General features: G+C 49.2%; 1 protein-coding gene across 1 annotated transcript in view; it reads left to right on the top strand.

Annotated features, from left to right (window-relative positions):
* LOC137305077 (tenascin-X-like) overlaps positions 1–22,372 on the top strand; it is a 152,094-nt gene that overhangs the window by 34,335 nt on the left and 95,387 nt on the right. Inside the window, 6 exon segments of the mRNA XM_067973854.1 lie at positions 5,506–6,032; positions 8,391–9,053; positions 12,529–12,644; positions 14,514–14,667; positions 18,138–18,401; positions 20,409–20,672. Coding sequence (XP_067829955.1) covers positions 5,600–6,032; positions 8,391–9,053; positions 12,529–12,644; positions 14,514–14,667; positions 18,138–18,401; positions 20,409–20,672 — 1,894 coding nt within the window. The 5' untranslated portion in view covers positions 5,506–5,599.

The raw sequence follows: 22,372 nt of genomic DNA, 5'->3' as shown, positions 1-22,372 counted from the left end.
GGATTCCTGAACATGGGGTGGGGGGTGGGGGGAAGATTCCCTGTGTGCGCAGGATGTTGAGAGATTGGGAACGTGTTTACGATTTTGCTGCACCTGAATGCACAGAGATCTCCCCCCAGTTGTGAAGTGATGAGTATTGAAGCATCAACCAGAGGAATCTTCCCCTCCCACTACCCCCGGTGCTAAATTAAACTGGAAAGAAAGATTTGCATTTATATAGCGCTTTTCATGACCTCACAACATCCCAAAGTGCTTTACAGCCAATGAAGTACTTTTTGAAGTGTAGTCACTGTTATAGTGTAGGGAAGCATGGCAGCCAATTTGCGCACAGCAAGATCCCACAAACAGAAATGTGATAATGACCAGATAATCTTTTTTTTTTAGTGATGACGTTTGAGGGATAAATATTCTGCAGGACACCAGTGGAGAACTCCCCTGCCCTTTTTCAAAATAATGCCGTGGGATCTTTTACGTCCACCCAAAAGGGCAGACGAGGCCTCGGTTTAATGTCTCATTGGAAAGACGGACAGGAAAACGCAGACCGCTAATGTCTGTGGCAGTCATTGTTAGTTAACGGGCAGAAAGGGTGCACTCCAGATCGTAGGGGACGCAAGGGCCTAGAAAACGTCTTGGGAGCAAACCTGAAAACCATGACAACATAAAAATATAGGGGCAACATTTTATATTTTTTTAAGTTTAGGATGTTGGGACTACCATGGTATCCATATTCTTCCTCTGGATTTGAGACTTTATTTGCAGTGTGGGATTCCCAGCATCGGTCACGCACCAGGCTGCAATCTATGTGTTTGTTTCACTAATTGCCCCTTCTCCATAATGTTATATTTTTACATGTCATCCAGCCTGACAACAGCCTGTGTCGGCTGCTGCCAGATTCAATTGGAGCCTTGTCTTTGAGATTCAATGGGACCTCTCTCTCTCTCTCTCTCTATCTCTGAGTGGGCATAAAGCAGCTCTTTTAGGGAGAGAAAGGTCAGGTTGCTAACCACACACACAAAGACAGACAGACACACACACACACACACAGAGACAGAGACAGACACGCACACACACACACACACACACACACAGAGACAGAGACAGACACACACACACGCACACACACACACACACACAGAGACACACACACACAGAGAGACAGAGACAGACACACACACAGGCACACACACACACACACACAGAGACAGAGACAGACACACGCACAGACACACACACACATGCACACACAGACAGAGACAGACACACGCACAGACACACACACACATGCACACACAGACAGAGACAGACACACGCACAGACACACTCACAGACACACACACACACTCACAGACACACACACACATGACCTCTCTGAGTCTCTGTGTGCCTGAGTCTTATTCAACGAGTGGTTTTAACATTTTGGCTCTTTGAATCAGGAACTGTGTGTCTGTCTGTGTGTCTGTGTGTGTGTGTCTGTGTGTGTGTGTGTGTCTGTGTGTGTGTGTGTCTGTCTCTGTCTCTGTGTGTGTGTGTGTGTCTGTGTGTGTGTGTCTGTGTGTGTGTGTGTCTGTGTGTGTGTGTCTGTCTCTGTCTCTGTGTGTGTGTCTGTGTGTGTGTGTCTGTCTCTGTCTCTGTGTGTGTGTGTGTCTGTGTGTGTGTGTGTGTGTGTGTGTCTGTGTGTGTGTGTGTGTGTGTGTCTGTGTGTGTGTGTCTGTCTCTGTGTGTGTGTCTGTGTGTGTGTGTGTCTGTGTGTGTGTGTCTGTCTCTGTCTCTGTGTGTGTGTCTGTGTGTGTGTGTCTGTCTCTGTCTGTGTGTGTGTGTCTGTCTCTGTGTGTGTGCGTGTGTGTGTGTCTGTCTCTGTCTCTGTGTGTGTGTCTGTGTGTGTGTGTCTGTCTCTGTCTCTGTGTGTGTGTGTCTGTGTGTGTGTGTGTCTGTCTGTGTGTGTGTGTCTGTCTCTGTCTCTGTGTGTGTGTGTCTGTGTGTGTGTGTGTGTGTGTCTGTGTGTGTGTGTGTGTGTGTCTGTGTGTGTGTGTGTGTCTGTGTGTGTGTGTGTCTGTGTGTGTGTGTCTGTCTCTGTCTCTGTGTGTGTGTCTGTGTGTGTGTGTCTGTCTCTGTCTGTGTGTGTGTGTGTGTCTGTGTGTGTGTGCGTGTGTGTGTGTCTGTCTCTGTGTGTGTGCGTGTGTGTGTGTCTGTCTCTGTCTCTGTGTGTGTGTCTGTGTGTGTGTGTCTGTCTCTGTCTCTGTGTGTGTGTGTCTGTGTGTGTGTGTGTCTGTCTGTGTGTGTGTGTCTGTCTCTGTCTCTGTGTGTGTGTGTCTGTCTGTGTGTGTGTGTCTGTCTCTGTCTCTGTGTGTGTGTGTCTGTGTGTGTGTGTGTGTCTGTGTGTGTGTGTGTGTCTGTGTGTGTGTGTGTGTCTGTGTGTGTGTGTGTCTGTGTGTGTCTGTGTGGGGGGGGGATGAAATTGGACATCGGGAGGGGGGGCGCAAAATGGGCACAATGGCTTTTACCGCCCGTTCTACCACACGCCCGTTATTCCGTTGTATTGAAGTTAACGGAACTGTTTAAGGGAGGGGGCGTATAATGGGTGACCGATGCGATCCCCGCCCATGTCCGATTTCGTCCACCCACTAAATTGCAGCAACAAAAAATGTTTTGTACTTTCCCTTTAAGAGGGCAGATGTTGGAACCCAATCCCTCTCTTTCATTAGAGCCAAGCTAACAAACTTTGGAACTTAGGCTCACCTATGGCTCACCTGTAACTGAGCTGAGATCCACTCCCGACCTGCACTGAGGTGGGTGGCAGTTTGTCCTCAGTGTCCCCTGGGCTGGGGAGAGTTAAAATTGGCCTTGGCTGGGTTGTAGTGCCCTCGTTTGAACTTCACCAAAATTGCTGTTTGTGGGATCTTGCTGTGCGCAAATTTGTGCCCCGTTTCCTGCATTACAACAGTGTCTACACTTCAAAAGTACTTAATTGTCTGTAAAGCGCTTTTGGACATCCTGAGGTTGTGAAAGACGCTGTAGAAAAGCAAGTTCTGTCTCTTTCTTTCTTTCCGTTGTCGGGGGCTGGGTTTTTATTTCCCTGTGTCTCACTGTGACTCCCGTTCTATTCTTCCCAATCGGCTCATTATGAATTTCATTCAATGTTTTTTCTCAAAAATCCTAAACTGCTTTCCAAAAGGCTGAACTTGGCAACGCTGAGACGATGTTATTTCACTCGCGTGGGAGCTCAGCCGGACCTGATGATTTCCCGGGAGGACCCCTGTGAGAAGGCCGAGAGCCAAGATTAGCTCTTGCGCTCCTCCGAGCTTTTCTCCAGGCAAGTGCTGGAGGTTGGCTGCCCAGCTGCAGCAAGCACGCAACGATTCACAGACAGAGGGAGGAACCCATTCAACCCGAGAACCTTCTCACTCACTAACTCTCATTGCAAGTTTCTCAGCTGGGCCATTAGGAGCCGGCCTGTTTTTGGATGAGGCTGTGTTCGTAAAAGCACGGCTTCGGTTGCTGAGTTTCCCCATCGGTGAAGCACATGTACAAATGCTTAATGTGCTGCTCTCTCTAAAATTCTTAGAGGGCTTGACAGGGTAGATGCTGAGAGGTTGTTTCCCCTGGCTGGAGAGTCTAGAACTAGAGGTCAAAGTCTCAGGATAAGGGGTCGGACATTTCAGGACTGAGATGAGGAAAAGTTTTTTCGCTCAGAGGGCTGTGGGTGCTCAGTCGTTGAGTATATTCAAGGCTGAGATCGACAGATTTTTGGACTCTAGGGGAATCAAGGGATATGGGGATCAGGCAGGAAAGTGGAGTTGAGGTCGAAGATCAGCCATGATGTTATTAAATGGTGGAGCAGGCTCGAGGGGCCGAATGGCCTACTCCTGCTTCTATTTCTTATGTTCTTAAAATAAAGGGATCACTGACTAAAGGAATGAAAGACTTGCATTTATATAGCGCCTTTCACGACCTCAGGACGTCCCAAAGCGCTTTACAGCCAATGAAGTACTTTTGAAGTGTACTCACTGCTGTAATATAGGAAATGCGGCAGCCAATTTGCACACAGCAAGATCCCACAAACAGCAGTGAGATAATGACCAGATAGTGCAATAGAGGGAGTGCTGCACTGCCGGAGGTGCCGTCTTTCAGATGAGACGTTAAATCGAGGCCCCGTCTGCCCTCTCAGGTGGATGTGAAAGATCTCGCAGCCACTATTTCAAAGAAGAGCAGGGGAGTTCTCCCAGGTGTCCTGGGGCCGATATTTATCCCTCAACCAACATCACTAAAACAGATTAGGGTAGAGTTTCCGTTAGTTTTGTGCCCAGATTCCAGCGCAATCGGCTGAAACAGCGCAAAAGATCGGGGGAATTTTAAACGTCAATGAGTTACGCCCAAAACCATTTATGTTCGTGTTTTCCACAATCCTTTACACTGGTTCAAGATTCAATCCGACCGAATCAGGCCCCACCCACAAAACTGGCCATGGCCTCAGGTCGGTATTGTGAGTTTCCACCGATTGTGCTGGCTCGGGAAGGATCTTCACATTATGTTCATTTTCTTGGGAGCACAGGCACTAGACGCCACGTTTGAAAAGTATTTTCACGTCAAAAAATATTTAATTTACTAATAAACTGACTGGTGTACACCAATGAAACTATTCAATGGTTCAGAGTAGTTTTTTTTAAGTCATTTTCAGTGATTTTAAATCAGGTCACTCACAGGTGGAGGACTGGACACCCTTATTACAAATGCTGATTTTTGCTGATAAACCCATTTTCAGCTGTATTAATAAAACTGCTCCAGGTTACCGCTCTTAAATACATCAAGGAATACTTCTAAATGGAAAGGAGAAAGAAGAGATTCCGTCCTATCACGCTGCCCGATTGCACTGGTTCATGGGAGATTTTACATTTGTGATTATGCGAATGAATTTTAGCAGAAACTTGAAGTGTAACCCGACCAGCACAATCTCAAGCGCATTGTGGGCGCAATTTCCTGATGCCACTAGACGGCACCTCCGGCAGTGCAGCACTCCCTCTGTACTGTACTGGGAGTGTCGACCTCGGTCTTGTGCTCGTGTCTCTGGAGTGGGGATTTGAATCTACGACCTTCTGACTCAGAGGCGCAAGAGAGAGGGAGAGAGAGAGAGAGAGTGCTACCCACTGAACATGAGCTGACACCATATAAGACAGAGGAATGTATTACGAGAGTGTAAAATATGGCGGGTAAATCTCGGGAATCAGAAAATACAGCCCCAAAAAGAAAATCTGAAATGAACCCAGATAATCTGCAGCAGGTCCATCGGTGTTTTTGAAAAAAGATAAGGCAACGTTTCAGGTAAAGACCCTTCAGATTGATGGAAAGTAAAATCGGGTGGCCAGTCCGAACCCCTCAGTTTCCCGTTGGTAATTACCTCTGTTGTTTCCGCACTTTTCTCCGTTTCAATTCCTCCTTCTCTTCCCAGTTCTGACACAAAGTGGGAGTAATGTTATGTACGTAGCTAATTGTATTATTTCCATCTTATAGGAATCGCGGTGCAATTAAGGCCTGAGGTGGTTGCAACAGCTCTTCTTCCTGAGCAAGACTGGACACCTTTCGCCCCCAATTTACAGCTACAGAGATGGGGCCTGCCTTCAAGATCCTGCTCCTCTTCCTGGCGGTGTCTCTGGATGGAGGCGACTGCGGGGTCTTCCTGAAGACCACCCGTCAGAGGCGGGCTTTGCTGCCCAACGCCACCTCCAGCCGCCCCACCACCTTCAACCACGTCTACAACATCAAGCTGCCCCACTGCAAGTCCTGCTCTGCCAACATCTCCAGAACCGTGGCCCGGATCTTCGAGGCCCAGGACGAGGCGCGGGACGACAAGCGCTTCGAGCACACCGTGGACCCCACCAACCAGGTCGTCTTCACCCACAGGATCAACATTCCGCCGCAGGTGTGCGGCTGCGATGACGTTCAGGCCCTTCTCAGCCGGCTGGAGGTCCTCGAGAACCAGGTGTCCACTCTGCGCCAACAATGCTCCAGCAAGACCTGTTGTGGGAGGGACGTCTCAGGTGAGTCCAAAGCCGCTGACTGGACCTCGCGCCCATATCAAAGGTCAGGTGACGTTTTCAGAACGTTGGTGAACATCCCAGAATCCCACCTTGGTTGAGTTTTACAGTGTCTTGGTTGGGTAAACGTTGACTTTGATGGGTATACACTGCCTTGGTTGGAGTTTTATTCCACCTTGGTTGGGTTTTACCAATTGTAAAAGCCAAACAATGGAGGGAGTTACCCTGAGATGGTCTTACGAACCTGCTGAAAGTCACCATCAGAACAGAGGGTTATCTGAGGCCTGGAACTGGTCACGCGCTACCATCCACCCTGGCAATTTATCACTAATGGGCACAAAACAGGAAATAATACACAGAGGCCACAGGGGTGACTGATGGTGGGGGGGGGGGGGATAGAAATACCACACGGTTCCACTAGGGCGGGCTGTCCTAAAGTTGGGCATTAAGTGGAGGGAGTTTTAGATCTAACTTGTGTTCACTTGGTGCGATACTCAGTGCTGAAATCAGGAGAGGTTGGATTTTACCCTGTGAATATCGCTCTTTTAGATAAGCTCAAAGATTGAGTCAATAAAATGGTGATTTGGAAGTGGATTGTTCCAACTGCTCCATCGAATTACAGACACGGGGCCCAATTTATTGGAAGGTATCACCTTGTAACTGCTCTGCAGAGGACTAGGATAAGCTCATTCATGTCGGAGGACTCACAGTTTGCAAAATAATAACACAAACAGGATTTATTTCAGTACTAGTTTAAAAAAAACACATTTTAGTTTTACTCAACAGAAGGTGACACAACGTTGGCTGTAAAACTAGTCAGAGGAGTATAGACAACAAAAGCACAAAGTCTTTAGATGTAATTGGTATAAATGGAGGTGGCTTCAAATTCTGTCCTAACCAGAGGACACAGATTTAAGATCATTTGCAAAAGAACCAGAGGGGAGATGAGGAGGATTTTTTTTTACGCAGCGAGTTGTGATGATCTGGAATGTGCTGCCTGAGCGGGTGATGGAAGCAGATTCAATAATAACTTTCAAAAGGGAGTTGAATATATACTTGAAAGGAAAAAAAATTCAGGGCTGTGGGGAAGAGCTGGGTTAGTGGGACTAATTGGATAGCTCTACTAAAGAGCTGGCACAGGCATGATGGGCTGAATGGCCTTCTTCTAACTGTATGATTCTATGATTCTATAATTGGTGATAGCATCACATTCACTTGGAGAGCACCTAGCCTTGGCTCTTGCTAACCCGCATGTAAGTTCTCTGAGCTTATGTAAGCGTGGTGTGTCACCACGGGGAGATAGTGGGCACGCTATAATCAGACAGGCGGAAACTCTACTAAAGTAGATTTCTCAGTGGTTTGGTTTGGAGACTCTTTAGCAAATTAGTGACAGGTTTCCATGTGTCAGACACCCAGTTGGCCACAAATAAACAACCACATAACCAAGGCTTGATGAAAGCAAAGAGCACTAACTTGAGACTAGTCAACCTCCCTCAATATGTAGACCTTAGCAGCGCCATTAAACGGGTTGATTTGGGCATCCCCCTTTGTGACTCTGGTGATGAATGCACTGCTCCCTTGTGTAGAACTGAAGGTTCGATTCCTGGTCCATCTCAGCTGGGGATGGAACGGGGGAGGGCGGGTTGCTAAAATTGGCCCTCATCTTCCTGATGCAGACGGGGAAAACAAGCCAAGGTTTTCATTTCTCATCCACTGTGTAGAGGCTCCTCCTGGGAGATTGTCTGTGCCTGTGGATGTGAGGTCGGGGCAGGATTGGGTCTAGCTGTGAGAGCTCTGCCTGGTCAAACAATCTTACTGACACTCACTCTCTAGACTTACGGAGGAGGTGTTGCTGCCAGTACCGGGTGGGGAGGCCCGAATTTCCTCAGCCTTATTTGGAGGGGGCTGGGGTGGGGATCCAATTATATCGTGCCTTACCTTCATCAGTATCCTATTCTATTGTCTATAAACCTATCGCCCTTCTCCAGTGTAATCTCAGCAACCTTTGCTCCTTATCTTTACTCTTGCTGAACTATGGGGGTAATTTTAACCTAACCCGCAGCTCGGGAATCCCATGGGAACCAGTAAAACATTGGTTTTACACATCCACCTGAGTTTACTCAACGGAGAGTGATATTGGACGGGGTGTAAAACTCAGCCGATCCCATGGGATTCGGTGAGTTAGCTTAAAATCCTCCCCCCTCCCCAATGTATTTACTTCAGGACTATTATTATGATCAAAAGATAGGATCTGCCAGCACACAGCTGACACCAATTCTGATCTCCTCGCGTGGTTTGACCATAATTGCTACGTTGATCGATATTCTTTGCCGATTAACCATTTCACTCTCCACTTTCCAGGCTCTGAGCATGTGATAGAATGTGGCGATCATGGGACCTTCAGCCCCTCTACCTGTGGCTGCCTCTGTGAGGAAGGGTGGAGTGGACCCACTTGCTCCGACCCCAGCTGCCCAGCCGGCTGTCACCGCCAGCGTGGAGATTGCGTGGATGGGACCTGCGTCTGCCGCCAGGGCTTCACGGGGGACGACTGCAGCCAGGAGGTCTGCCCCGATGAATGCAATGACCAGGGCCGCTGCGTGGAGGGGAGGTGCGTCTGCTTCCAAGGGTACACAGGGCCGGGCTGCACCCAGGAGACCTGCCCCGGCGACTGCAGCGACCGAGGGCGCTGCGTGGAGGGGAGGTGCGTCTGCCGCAAGGGGTTTTCCGGGGCCGCTTGCGAGACACTGGACTGCCCCAAGAACTGCAGCGAGCAGGGCCACTGCGCCAACGGGAAATGCGTCTGCCACAAAGGGTTCTCCGGGCCGGCCTGTAGTGTCCGAGGCTGCCCCAATAACTGTACTAACCGGGGCCAGTGCGTCAACGGCAAGTGCGTCTGCAAGGAGGGGTATTCAGGGCCCAAGTGTGGCGTCCAAGACTGCCTGAATAACTGTAACAATCAAGGGAGCTGCGATGACGGGCAGTGCATCTGCAACGCTGGGTTCACAGGAGATGATTGCTCAGTAGGTAGGAGCCCTTTACTTGCCTCTTTATCCCTTATTGTTCTGCTCATCGTGCTGGTGAAACAGATGAGAAGCTCGTGGTGTATGGGTCCTCCTTCAGTGAAACTCACCTGCACAGGTTTGGACAAGATGCACTGGATTCTGAGAGGGATGCGGAAATGTGCTTTGTCTCCCAAGCGGACAGATGGGGGGACTGGACGGTGCAGTAGGCCAATGCACTGTCCTTTCAACTCCTTAAACCTTGGCTTGAATCTGGCCCAGACTTAACGAGGGAATGGTTCCTCTCTCGTTTGGCTATGACGGTCCTACGTGAAATGAGTTCACACAGCCTCAGCCTGGTGCCTCAGGCCCACAGCTCAAAACTACCATTAGAGCAGCACAAAATTTGTACTTTCACTCACAGAGGCCGCAAGTATGGGAAACAGATATGTCACGGTATGTGTGGTAGGGGGTGAGGGCCAGAAATTGGGGCAGAGTAGAGGGAGCCTTACTCTGTGTCTAGCCTGTGCTATACGTGACCTGGAAGTGCTTGATGCTGACAGTGGACCCTGAAATAAAGAAGCATTCCGTATTCCAGCACCAAAATCGCCTTCGATAAACACAAAAAACTCACCAGTACATAAGAGAGAATGTGTCTGACTTGTTATCTGACTCTCTAGGGCTTGTGTTGTATCTCCTGTTGGTTGCCCTGCTCTTGTAGGTGAGCCCAGAACTTGCTTTAGGGTCCTATATCCATCAGAGTGGTCATAAAGAGGTTTATAATTCTGCCTTTGACCCCATTAAGTCCAACTGGGAAAAACACAGAATGAACAACTATAACCTAAAACAGTATGATTCTTAACAAAGAGGCCCAGGGGTCCAGATTACATTGATCCTCAAAGGTGGGAGGTAAGTGTAAAGGCCCGTTAAAACGTGTTAATTGCTAATGTTGCACAGTGCGATCCCAAATCTTTCGGTGTTCAAAGCCCAAATCCAGAGTGCTTTATTGAAGTTTTATTGGGGAGCTCAGTCGGACCTGAGATGCTGTAACGTAGCTTCTCATTTATGGTAGTTTATGGGGAGTAAGCTGAAGCAGGCTACTAAGAGAGGGGGACGCTGTCTGCTTTGACTTTCCTTCAGTTATTTTGAAAGAAGGACCCCATTTAGATTGGACGGATGGGGGGAGGAACAAAATCTTCCAAGAAAATGCCCTTTTTGTTGACAGAATGGTTTGAAAGCCTCTGATAAAAGCAGCCGCGGGTAATTTGAGAAGCAATTGATAAATGCTACCCCTTGTCACCGAGAGACCATATTGGCTGCGATATTTATTTGAAAGGGAAACACGGTGTGTGGGGGGAGACGAAACCCCAGAGTTATTATCACTGGTTAGACTCCTACCCTTTCATAACCTCAGATCTGCAAAGCCTTGTGTTTTCCAGCAAAGATCCCACAGGCGCTGGAAAGACTGCAAGGGAGGAATTAGCGTTTCGATCCGGTTTGTGTCTGTGATATGTGACTTATTAAAAAAAAAACACATTTGGCTTTAAAAAAAAGTTTCAGTTAACTTTAAAATCAGTTTTCTTCTTCTGGTTTTATATTTATCCCTCAATCGACATCACTAAAATTGGCTCATTATCTCATTGCCGTTTGTGGGATCTTGCTGTGGGCAAATTGGCTGCCTCGTTTTCCCTACATTACAACAGTGACCGTACTTCAAAAAAAGTACTTTGTTGGTTGTAAAGCGCTTTGGGACGTCCTGAGGTTGTGAAAGGCTCTGTATTTAATTGCATGTCTTTTCTCTAAGGGCATCGAGTGGGGCCCCATGCTCTGCGATGAGTCTGTCCCTGCGAGCGCAGGTTAGGTGCTTCTCCAGAGGGAGAGGTGAGCAGACACCCCATGTCACATTGTTATAGTCCCATCGAGGGAGGTCTGGGGTCTCCTGCTCTCTCAACTTCAGATAATCTGAGCTCAATCCTGATGATTAATTAACTGCTGAACTTAAGAAAATCTGGGTACCAGCATATGGGGTTAATTTGCACAGCTGACATCCATTATTTATGTATACAGAGTTTCTTATAGTCCCGTTTACATAAGGCCACTCCAGGTTAAGCTCTCGACACAAGCATTAGCCGCAGTCTCATCCTGAGGGACAGATCTGTCTCTAGAATTCCACACTTCCTTACTGAACTCTGGCAACTGTTTACATGAGGCAATCTGCCAGGTGTCTGCGACCCTTTGAAATGTATCTATTGAAGGATGTTCCTGTCGGGAATTTATGTCTTCTATTCCTCCAACAGACAGTTAATAGTCTAACTGAACACAACGGAAGATATTGAAATTGAATTGTGTTAAAACATTGTGCCCTCTAACTCACCACGAGCAATGCCACAGGAGATTCACTAGTATTCTATAATAATACATGTTCATTACTTGCCTCAAACACCATAAGACAGCATATCCTGTGACTCACCATCATGACAGGAGTGTCACTAGTATGTTATATAATAATACATTGTACAGTACACAGCACAATGCCATGATTATTATAAAACCATGTCTCCACTGATTCACCGCGAGCAATGCCAGGGGAGACCTGTTGGTGTTTAATATATTAATACATTGTCCGCAACCTGGTATAATGGTATTACCATTATAAAACAGGGTGTCTGCTAAACACCGCGAGCAATGCCAGGGGAGATCTGTTGGTATTATGCATAATAATACATTGTGCGTGACATGGTGTGACCCTATTATCATTATTACAAAGAATTACAAAGAATGTACAACACAGAAAGAGGCCATTCGGCCCAACTGGTCCATGCCGGTGTTTATGCTCCACACGAGCCTCCTCCCTCCCTACTTCATCTCACCCTATCAGCATATCCTTCTATTCCTTTCTCCCTCATGTGTTTATCTAACTTCCCCTTAAATCCATCTACACTATTCGCCTCAACTACTCCTTGTGGTAGTGAGTTCCACATTCTCACCACTCTCTGGGTGAAGAAGTTTCTCCTGAATTCCCTATTGGATTCATTAGTGACTCCCTTATAATCAGGGCCCCTAGTTCTGGCCTCCCCCGCAAGTAGAAACATGGTATAAAACATCGGATCCTCTAACGACCATGAGCAATGCCAGGGGAGATCCGTTGATATTTAATACATTGTGCGTGACATGGTGTAACCCATTACCCCAATATTATCATTCAACAGTGCGTCCTCCACGGGGTGGGGGTGGTGATTAATTAGTATGAAACAGCACATCCTGCCGTTTATGGTCCAATGCCACTATCATAAACAGGCTATAAACGCAGGCTGGTGTCGCTTGCATGCATCAGACTCGATGTCACCACCATATTCAGCCAAATGAGCCTCTTATCGTATGGAAGGCAGGATAAAGGCCATTCAAGGAGGGCACGGCCACACTCTGCCCCCCTGTGCCCAGCTCTTGGGCTTTTCTTTTTTTGATTTTATCAATAATTCCTTTGGTTTTTCTTTTTGCAGAAATCCCAGCTCCTGTTGGGCTCATTGTGAAGAAGATCCTGGAGAGCAAGGCCACAGTGGAGTGGCAGTTACCGCGGGTTCGACTCGATGCCTGGGTGATCACCTTCCGTCACCTGGTAAAGGAGAATCCGGGGGGGGGGGAGAACATCGGAGGGGCTGCAATCCCGGCTTCAGCTTCCCAGGGACGCACCGCAGGAAACCTCGGCCGATAATCCGGAGTGCACGGAGTTCGCCGACTGAAGTGGATCTGCCGAGCGTCCTGCACCACTATTGGTTACATCTCAGCTGCCCCACCTTTGCGGAGGGTGTAGATATTGTGGCACCGGAAAGCTGCTCCAGTGGGCAATGGCCCCACAAGCCCCAGAACAATAAAGGTTGTGCCCCCACCCACCCACTCCTCTTTATGAGGGGGATGGGGTGAAAGAAATTGGCAAATCCTTAGGGGTTGCCTCCCAGATGTGCCTGACATCTGCCAGCCAGCTGGTACACCTCTGCCCATTTGTTGTACCAGCTGCCTCCAGGGTTGAGACCTCTCCCCCCCTCTCATGCCCCCCCCCCCCCGCCAACGCCTCCCCCTCAGCCGTGACCCCTCTGACTTGGGCGACCGTGTTTGCGACAGAAAGAGGTTCTGCCCGGTGGGATGCTGGCAGTGCCGGCCAGGGAGAGGCCGTTTACCGCGATCCGGCTTAACCCGTGGGCCTCCCGCCCAACGAGCAGTGAGAATGTGCCGGAAGGCCAACGGAGATTGAGGGCTGAGCAGCCTGGTGGGGGAGGAGGAGTGTGGGGGGAGGGTTGGAGAGGGCGACGATAGATTTTCCTCCACGAACACGAAAGCTGCTGCAATGGAGCAGGCCAAACAGGGCGGGAAGGCCTGAGGCCTACTCCCCGCTCCAGAAATTGCCATCAACAATTTCTCCCCCTTTTTGACTGCCTGTCTGTTGATTGCCCCACTGTATGTAAATGGCATTGGGGGAGTGATGGGCAGGGGTAGTTTAACTGACCAATATCCCTGCCCTCTGGCAGCAAAGCCACCGACCCCCAGCTAAGACCAGAAGACTGTACTGATGGTGGCAGTGACACTGAAGGAGGGGGAAAGAACCTGGTGGTGGCCTCCTCACACCCAGATCCAATATTTAGGCCCATCCAGAACTGCTTTATAACATTTCATTGAATCATAGAATCATAGAGCTCAGAAGGAGGCCATTCGGCCCACTGTGCCTGTGCCGGCTGTATGAAAGAGCTATCCAATTAGTCCCACTTTCCCTGCTCTTTCCCCATAGCCCTGCAATTTTTTCCTTTTCAAGTATTTATCCAATTCCCTTTTGAAAGTTACTATTGAATCTGCTTCCACCATCCTTTCAGGCAGCGCATTCCAGATCATAACAACTCGCTGCGTAAAACATTCTCCTCATCTCCCTCCTGGCTTTTTTGCCAATTATCTTAAATCTGTGTCCTCTGGTTATCGACCCTCCTGCCAATGGAAACAGTTTCTCCCTATCTACTCTATCAAAACCCATCTTAATTTTGAAAACCTCTATTAAAATCTCCTGTTAACTTTCTCTGTTCTAAGGAGAACAGTCCCAGCTTCTCTCGTCTCTCTGGTGTCTTCAGATTTCGATTCTCCCCCCTCAGGTACGGCAGTGAGTGTCCCAATGTGGAACCACTGGATTCTAGTGTTCTCCATCTGTGGAGTGGAGTTACCCCAGGGAGCCCACCCTGCACGCGCACTGCACCCCAACCCGAGAAAATGGGTCTTGGTCACGGTGGGCCGCATCTCGACCCACCTCCGGTGGGTGGGGATCGTAACTGTCCCGCAGGAAGACCCAGCCAATGGAGGGTAACGCAGGATTTGGTGCGAGGAGAGGAGCATGTTACCCGGTAGAGTACAGAGTCCGGCTAAGATTAGAGGTCCATCTCTCTGGGTTTGCTGGATTTTGACGTGTTCCAGTTTGGTCAGGGTGTATCTCTCTCTTACCTCTCAACAGAAAGAGGACAATGGCAAGCTGACCAATCGTGTGACTGGCTCCAAGACCTCCTTCCAACAGACAGGTCTGGCATCAGGGCAGGAGTACGAGGTGACCCTGCAGGCTGAGAAGGACAAAAAACTCGGACCGGCTGTTTCGAGAACCTTTACAACACGTAAGTGTTCTCCAGAACCCTGTCGACCAACTTGTGTCTTAAGCTGAATTGTCTCCACGGATGGCCACAAATTTTCAGTTGCCATCCACTGTTGACTTGATATTGGCCCAATCTGCTTGACTTGAGAAAGACAATGGAGATGAAATTGGACCTGGGGCGGTGGACGCAAAACGGGAATCATATTCACCGCCCGATATACCACACGCCCGATATACCACACGCCCGATATACCACACGCCCGATATTCCATTCTATTGAAGTTAACGGAAGTGAATGCGGGTTGGGGTGGATAACGGATGATCAATGGGATTCCGCCTGTCTTGCGTCCCCGCCCCATGTCCAATTTCACTCCCCATTATCATAGCTTAACAGTTAGGTCAACGGTTAGGTAAAGCTCTTCTCCTCGTCTGCTCTCAGATAGCTGGTGTTCTGGATGACAAATTTCCCTACAACTCATTGACAAGCCGGTTGACTCATTACGGGGATTGGTTGACCAGTTACGGAGATTGGTTGGCCAGTTACAGGGATTGGTTGACCAGTTACGGGGATTGGTTGACCCATTATGGGGATTGGTTGACCAGTTACGGGGATTGGTTGACCAGTTACGGGGATTGGTTGACCATTGGTTGACCAGTTACGGAGATTGGTTGGCCAGTTATGGGGATTGGTTGACCAGTTATGGGGATTGGTTGGCCAGTTACAGGGATTGGTTGACCAGTTACGGGGATTGGTTGACCAGTTACGGGGATTGGTTGACCCACTATGGGGATTGGTTGACCAGTTACGGGGATTGGTTGACCAGTTACGGAGATTGGTTGGCCGGTTACGGAGATTGGTTGACCAGTTACGGGGATTGGTTGACCAGTTACGGGGATTGACCAGTTACGGGGATTGGTTGACCAGTTACGGGGATTGGTTGGCCAGTTACGGGGATTGGTTGACCATTGGTTGACCAGTTATGGAGATTGGTTGGCCAGTTATGGGGATTGGTTGACCAGTTATGGGGATTGGTTGGCCAGTTACAGGGATTGGTTGACCAGTTACGGGGATTGGTTGACCAGTTACGGGGATTGGTTGACCCACTATGGGGATTGGTTGACCAGTTACGGGGATTGGTTGACCAGTTACGGAGATTGGTTGGCCGGTTACGGAGATTGGTTGACCAGTTACGGGGATTGGTTGACCAGTTACGGGGATTGACCAGTTACGGGGATTGGTTGACCAGTTACGGGGATTGGTTGGCCAGTTACGGAGATTGGTTGACCAGTTACGGGGATTGACCAGTTGCGGGGATTGGTCGACCAGTTGCGGGGATTGGTCGACCAGTTACGGGGATTGGTGGGCCAGTTACGGGGATTGGTGGGCCAGTTACGGGGATTGGTCGGCCAGTTACGGGGATTGGTCGGCCAGTTACGGGGACTGGTCGACCAGTTACGGGGATTGACCAGTTGCGGGGATTGGTCGACCAGTTACGGGGATTGGTCGGCCAGTTACGGGGATTGGTGGGCCAGTTACGGGGATTGGTCGGCCAGTTACGGGGACTGGTCGACCAGTTACGGGGATTGGTCAACCAGTTACGGGGACTGGTCGGCCAGTTACGGGGATTGGTTGACCAGTTACGGGGATTGGTCGGCCAATTATGGGGATTGGTCGACCAGTTACGGGGATTGACCAGTTACGGGGATTGGTTGACCAGTTACGGGGATTGGTTGGCCAGTTACGGAGATTGACCAGTTGCGGGGATTGGTCGACCAATTACGGAGATTGGTCGACCAGTTGCGGGGATTGGTCGGCCAGTTACGGGGATTGGTCGACCAGTTACGGGGATTGGTCGACCAGTTACGGGGATTGACCAGTTACGGGGATTGGTTGGCCAGTTATGGGGATTGGTTGGCCAGTTATGGGGATTGGTCGGCCAGTTACGGGGATTGGTCGACCAGTTACGGGGATTGACCAGTTACGGGGATTGGTTGGCCAGTTACGGGGATTGGTCGGCCAGTTACGGGGATTGGTCGGCCAGTTACGGGGATTGGTCGGCCAGTTACGGGGATTGGTCGGCCAGTTACGGGGATTGGTCGACCAGTTGCGGAGATTGGTCGACCAGTTACGGGGATTGGTCGGCCAGTTACGGGGATTGGTCGGCCAGTTACGGGGATTGGTCGACCAGTTACGGGGATTGGTCGGCCAGTTACGGGGATTGGTCGACCAGTTACGGGGATTGGTCGACCAGTTACGGGGATTGGTCGACCAGTTACGGGGATTGGTCGGCCAGTTATGGGGATTGGTTGGCACTGACACTGATGCCCTGAGTGGCAGGGATGAAGATCAGAATCCATCGATATTCCTAATCCCAGCCTGAGCCCTACAAGGAGGCACAGATACAGGTCAATCCGATTCAGGGAGAAGATGGAGGAAACCCAGAATGAAGACAGGCTCCAGTGGCAGTAACAAAGGTGGGTCTTTGTGAATCTATACATATATATTGCACTGCCCGAGGGGGTGGTGGAGGCAGGTTCAATCGTGGCCTTCAAAAGGGAACTGGATAAGTATTTGAAAGGAAAAGATTTGTAGGGCTATGGGGAAAGGGCTGGGGAGTGGGACTAGCTGGATTGCTCTTGCATAGAGCCGTGGTGGACTCGATGGGCCGGATGGCCTCCTTCCGTGCTGTACCTTTCTATGATGCTATATATATAAAATGAGAGAGAGATGTGTGTCTGTCATACTTCAGAGTGTCAAAATATAGAGATGGAAAGAAAAGCTGTCATTTTATGCTGGTTTTTCTGACCTGGAGCCAGGAATTTACAAGCAACTGGTTGACCAGTTACGGGGATTGGTCGGCCAGTTACGGGGATTTACAAGCAACTGCCAATCTAGAAGTAAAGGGAATTAGGGGTTATGGGGAGCGGGCAGGAAATTGGACATGAAGCTGAGTTCGGATCGGTCAATGCCCTGTGGGTGGCGGAGAGGGCCCAGGGGCTATGTGGCCGGGTCCTGCTCCGACTTCTTGTGTTCTTTAGATTTGTGGTTGGGATCAGATCAGCCATGATCTTATTGAATGGCGGAGCAGGCTCGAGGGGCCGATTGGCCTACTCCTGCTCCAATTTCTTATGTTCTTATGTTCTTATGTAATCTAAGGACTTTCCTCACTAAGCAGCAATTAGCCTCTAATTGGCCTCAGCTGTGCCTGGTTACGAACGGCTGGGCCCAGTTACTCACAGCCTGCACCTGAGCAGCAGATAATAGGCTGTGCATCCCACGGTATGACACTGACGTCCCCCTGGTAACATCGCGACTTACCGTGCGTTACGCCACGGGAGGTCCGCGGGTGAGGAATGGAGCAATTGCTCCGACAGGTAGGCCTGAGTTCACCAGCCGGGTTATTGAAGGGAGTCAGAGGTCTCCCTCTCTCTGGGCCACTCGGTCCTCGGACGAGCCAGCGCCCGCTGACTAAACGTCTCTCTTTGCCGCAGTGATCGACGGCCCCCGGAACCTGCACGTGGTCTCGGCGACCAACTCCACCATCGAGCTGGGGTGGAAGAGGCCCCTGGCGTCGATCGACCGCTACCGCCTCAACTACTCCTCGGCAACGGGCAAGCGTAGCCAGGCAGTGGTGCCCCCTGGCGACAGTAGCACCGTGCTGACCGGGCTGGAAGCCGGAGTGGAACATACCATCTCTCTGGTGGGGGAGCGTGGTGGGCATCAGAGCAAGGCGGCTGCAACCAAAGCGACAACTGGTAAGACCAAACTCCAGACGGGAAAACTCAACTGTTCCTCAGCCTTTAAGGAAGGACTTGCATTTGTATAGCGCCTTTCACCATCTCACTACAACCCAGAGCGCTTTACAGCCAATGAAGTACTTTTCTGAAGTGCAGTCACTGTCGTAACGTAGAAAACGCGGCAGCCAATTTGCGCACAGCAAGATCCCACAAACAGCAATCAGATAATGACTAAATAATCTGTTTCTAATAATGTTGGTTGAGGGATGAAATATTGGCCAGGACACCGGGGAGAATTCCGCTGCTGTTCTTCGAAATAGTGGCCATGGGATCGTTTATGTCCACCTGAGAGGGCAGACGGGGCCTCGGTTTAACGTCTCATCCGATAAACGGGACCTTCAAACTCAGTACTCCCTCAGTACTGCACTGTAGTGTATGTATGAAAGTACAGCACAGCAGGAGGCTTTTCAGCCCATCGCACCTGTGCTAGATCTTGAACTGGAGCAGTCTGTTTTAACCCCATCTCCCTGCCCTATCCCTGTACCGTTTTATTTTCCCTCTCTTTTTTTTAAAATGCTTATTCATTTCTGTGAGTGTGAGAAAGAGGAAGTGAGAGAACGGGTAATGGAGTCTAACCTATTAGGGTTTGTTTTTCTCATCTGGTTTAATAAAAACCAGCCTCGAAAAATAGACTCAATCAGAGGCATTGGCTCGTTCAGAGCTGTGTAGAGTCCATCGGACCTGGCCACTGATTCTTGACCACACCACTACTTTATATTTCCCTTGCCCAAGTCAACCACTGACACTCACACACTTAGTTTTCACCATGTTGCTAAATATTAGCCTTAAAACCATGCTGTGATTGAAGCCAAGAGATGCAAAACACACCACATGGAACCATGCAGGGTTTGGCTCGGGGAAATATCTCTGGTCATCTCAGCAAATAACTGAATGTCTGAATGTGGAACTCTGAACCATTCGTGCGTACACACACACACACAGACACAGACACACACACACACACACACACACACAGACACACACACACACACAGACACAGACACACACACACACACACACACACACACAGACACACACACAGACACAGACACAGACACACACAGACACACACACACACAGACACAGACACAGACACACACAGACACACACACACACACACACAGACACACACACAGACACAGACACAGACACACACAGACACACACACACACACACAGACACAGACACACACACAGACACACACACACACACACACAGACACACACAGACACACACACACACAGACACAGACACACACACACACACAGACACACACACACAGACACACACACAGACACACACACACACAGACACACAGACACACACACACAGACACACACACACAGACACACACACACACAGACACACACACACAGACACACACAGACACACACGCATAAAATCCGAGCGGTGCCTTGAAACCTGGCGATCTCTCATCACTGATAACTTCACCCACATTTGATGAGCATACAATAAAGAATCTTAAAAGAACAACAACAACTCCCATTTATATAGCACCTTTTAACATAGTAAAACCTCCAAAACAAAATTTGACACCGAAGAATGTGGAAAGATATTAGGACAGGTGACCAAAAGCTTGGCCAAAGAGGTAGGTTTTAAGGAGCATCTTAAAGGAGGAGAGAGAGGTGGAGAGGTTTAGGGAGGGAATTCCAGAGCTTAGGGCCCAGGCAGCTGAAGGCACGGCCGCCAATGGTGGAGCGATTAAAATCGGGGGATGCGCAAGAGGCCAGAATTGGAGGAGCGCGGAGATCTCGGAGGGTTGTAGGGCTGGAGGAGGTTACAGGGATAGGGAGGGAGGCGAGACCATGGAGGGATTTGAAAACAAGGATGAGAATTTTAAAATTGAGGCGTTCCCGGACCGGGAGACAGTGTAGGTCAGCGAGCGCCTAGAAATTGGACTCTGCGTGTTGTGACTGTGGCTATTTGTCTCCTTACCTCCTGCAGTGATCGACAGCCCCAGAAACCTGCGAGTTGTCACGGTGACGGACTCCACCATCGAGCTGGAGTGGGAGAAATCTGTAGCCCGGATTGGCCATTACCACATTGTGTACAGCTCCGCGACGGGCAAGCGCGGAGAGCTGAGGGTGCCTGGCAAAAGCAACACTGCCACCTTGCCGGGGCTGGAGGTTGGCACCGAGTACACCATTTCTTTGGTGGGGGAGCAGGGAAAGCTGAAGAGCAAGCCGGTGATCACCAAAGGAACCACTGGTGAGTGGGATCTGAGAACGAAATGGTGCCCACGTCAGCTGGCACTTGTGTAGTTCCACGGATTGGTACCACACGACATTCCTGTTTAATAACACAGGCTCTTTACCAGGGGCTCTGACTAGATTCAAGAAGGAGGTCGATAGATTTTTATCGGATAAGGGTATTAATCAATTATGAAACCAAGGGGGCATAACCTTAAAATTAGAGCTAGGTCGTTCAGGGGTGATGTCAGGAAGCACTTCTTCACACAAAGGGGAGTGGGAATCTGGAACTCTCTCCCCCAAAAAGTTGTTGAGACTGGGGGTCAATTGAAAAATTCAAAACTGAGATTGATGGATTTTTGTTAGGTAAGGGTATTAAGGGATATGGAACCAAGGTGGGTTTTTCATGGTTCAGTCCATTTCTGGGCTGTGTTTCGTGGTTCATTCCATTGCTGGGCTGTGTTTCATAGTTCATTCTATTTCTGGGCTGTGTTTCATAGTTCATTCTATTTCTGGGCTGTGTTTCGTGGTTCATTCCATTTCTGGGCTGTGTTTCATAGTTCATTCTATTTCTGGGCTGTGTTTCATAGTTCATTCTATTTCTGGGCTGTGTTTCGTGGTTCATTCCATTTCTGGGCTGTGTTTCGTGGTTCATTCCATTTCTGGGCTGTGCTTCATGGTTCATTCTATTTCTGGGCTGTGTTTCGTGGTTCATTCCATTTCTGGGCTGTGTTTCGTGGTTCATTCTATTTCTGGGCTGTGTTTCATAGTTCATTCTATTTCTGGGCTGTGTTTCATAGTTCATTCTATTTCTGGGCTGTGTTTCATAGTTCATTCTATTTCTGGGCTGTGTTTCATAGTTCATTCTATTTCTGGGCTGTGTTTCGTGGTTCATTCTATTTCTGGGCTGTGTTTTGTGGTTCATTCTATTTCTGGGCTGTGTTTCATGGTTCATTCCATTGCTGGACTGTGTTTCATGGTTCATTCCGTTGCTGGGCTGTGTTTCATGGTTCATTCCATTGCTGGGCTGTGTTTCATGGTTCATTCCATTGCTGGGCTGTGTTTCATGGTTCATTCTATTGCTGGGCTGTGTTTCATGGTTCATTCCATTGCTGGGCTGTGTTTCATGGTTCATTCTATTGCTGGGCTGTGTTTCATGGTTCATTCCATTGCTGGGCTGTGTTTAATGGTTCATTCCATTGCTGGGCTGTGTTTCATAGTTCATTCTATTTCTGGGCTGTGCTTCATGGTTCATTCTATTTCTGGGCTGTGCTTCATGGTTCATTCTATTTCTGGGCTGTGTTTCGTGGTTCATTCTATTTCTGGGCTGTGTTTCGTGGTTCATTCCATTGCTGGGCTGTGTTTCATGGTTCATTCTATTGCTAGGCTGTGTTTCATGGTTCATTCTATTTCTGGGCTGTGTTTCCCGGGTCATTCCATTGCTGGGCTGTGTTTCACGGGTCATTCTATTGCTGGGCTGTGTTTCATGGTTCATTCCATTGCTGGGCTGTGTCTTGTGGTTCATTCCATTGCTGGGCTGTGTTTCATGGTTCATTCTATTGCTGGGCTGTGTTTCATGGTTCATTCTATTTCTGGGCTGTGTTTCATGGGTCATTCTATTTCTGGGCTGTGTTTCGTGGTTCATTCCATTGCTGGACTGTGTTTCATGGTTCATTCCATTGCTGGACTGTGTTTCATGGTTCATTCCATTGCTGGGCT

Source organism: Heptranchias perlo, chromosome 39 (assembly GCF_035084215.1).
Source record: "Heptranchias perlo isolate sHepPer1 chromosome 39, sHepPer1.hap1, whole genome shotgun sequence".
Lineage (NCBI taxonomy): Eukaryota > Metazoa > Chordata > Chondrichthyes > Hexanchiformes > Hexanchidae > Heptranchias > Heptranchias perlo.
The sequence above is the reverse complement of the archived record's forward strand: the minus strand, read 5'-3'. Positions and strand labels throughout refer to the sequence as shown.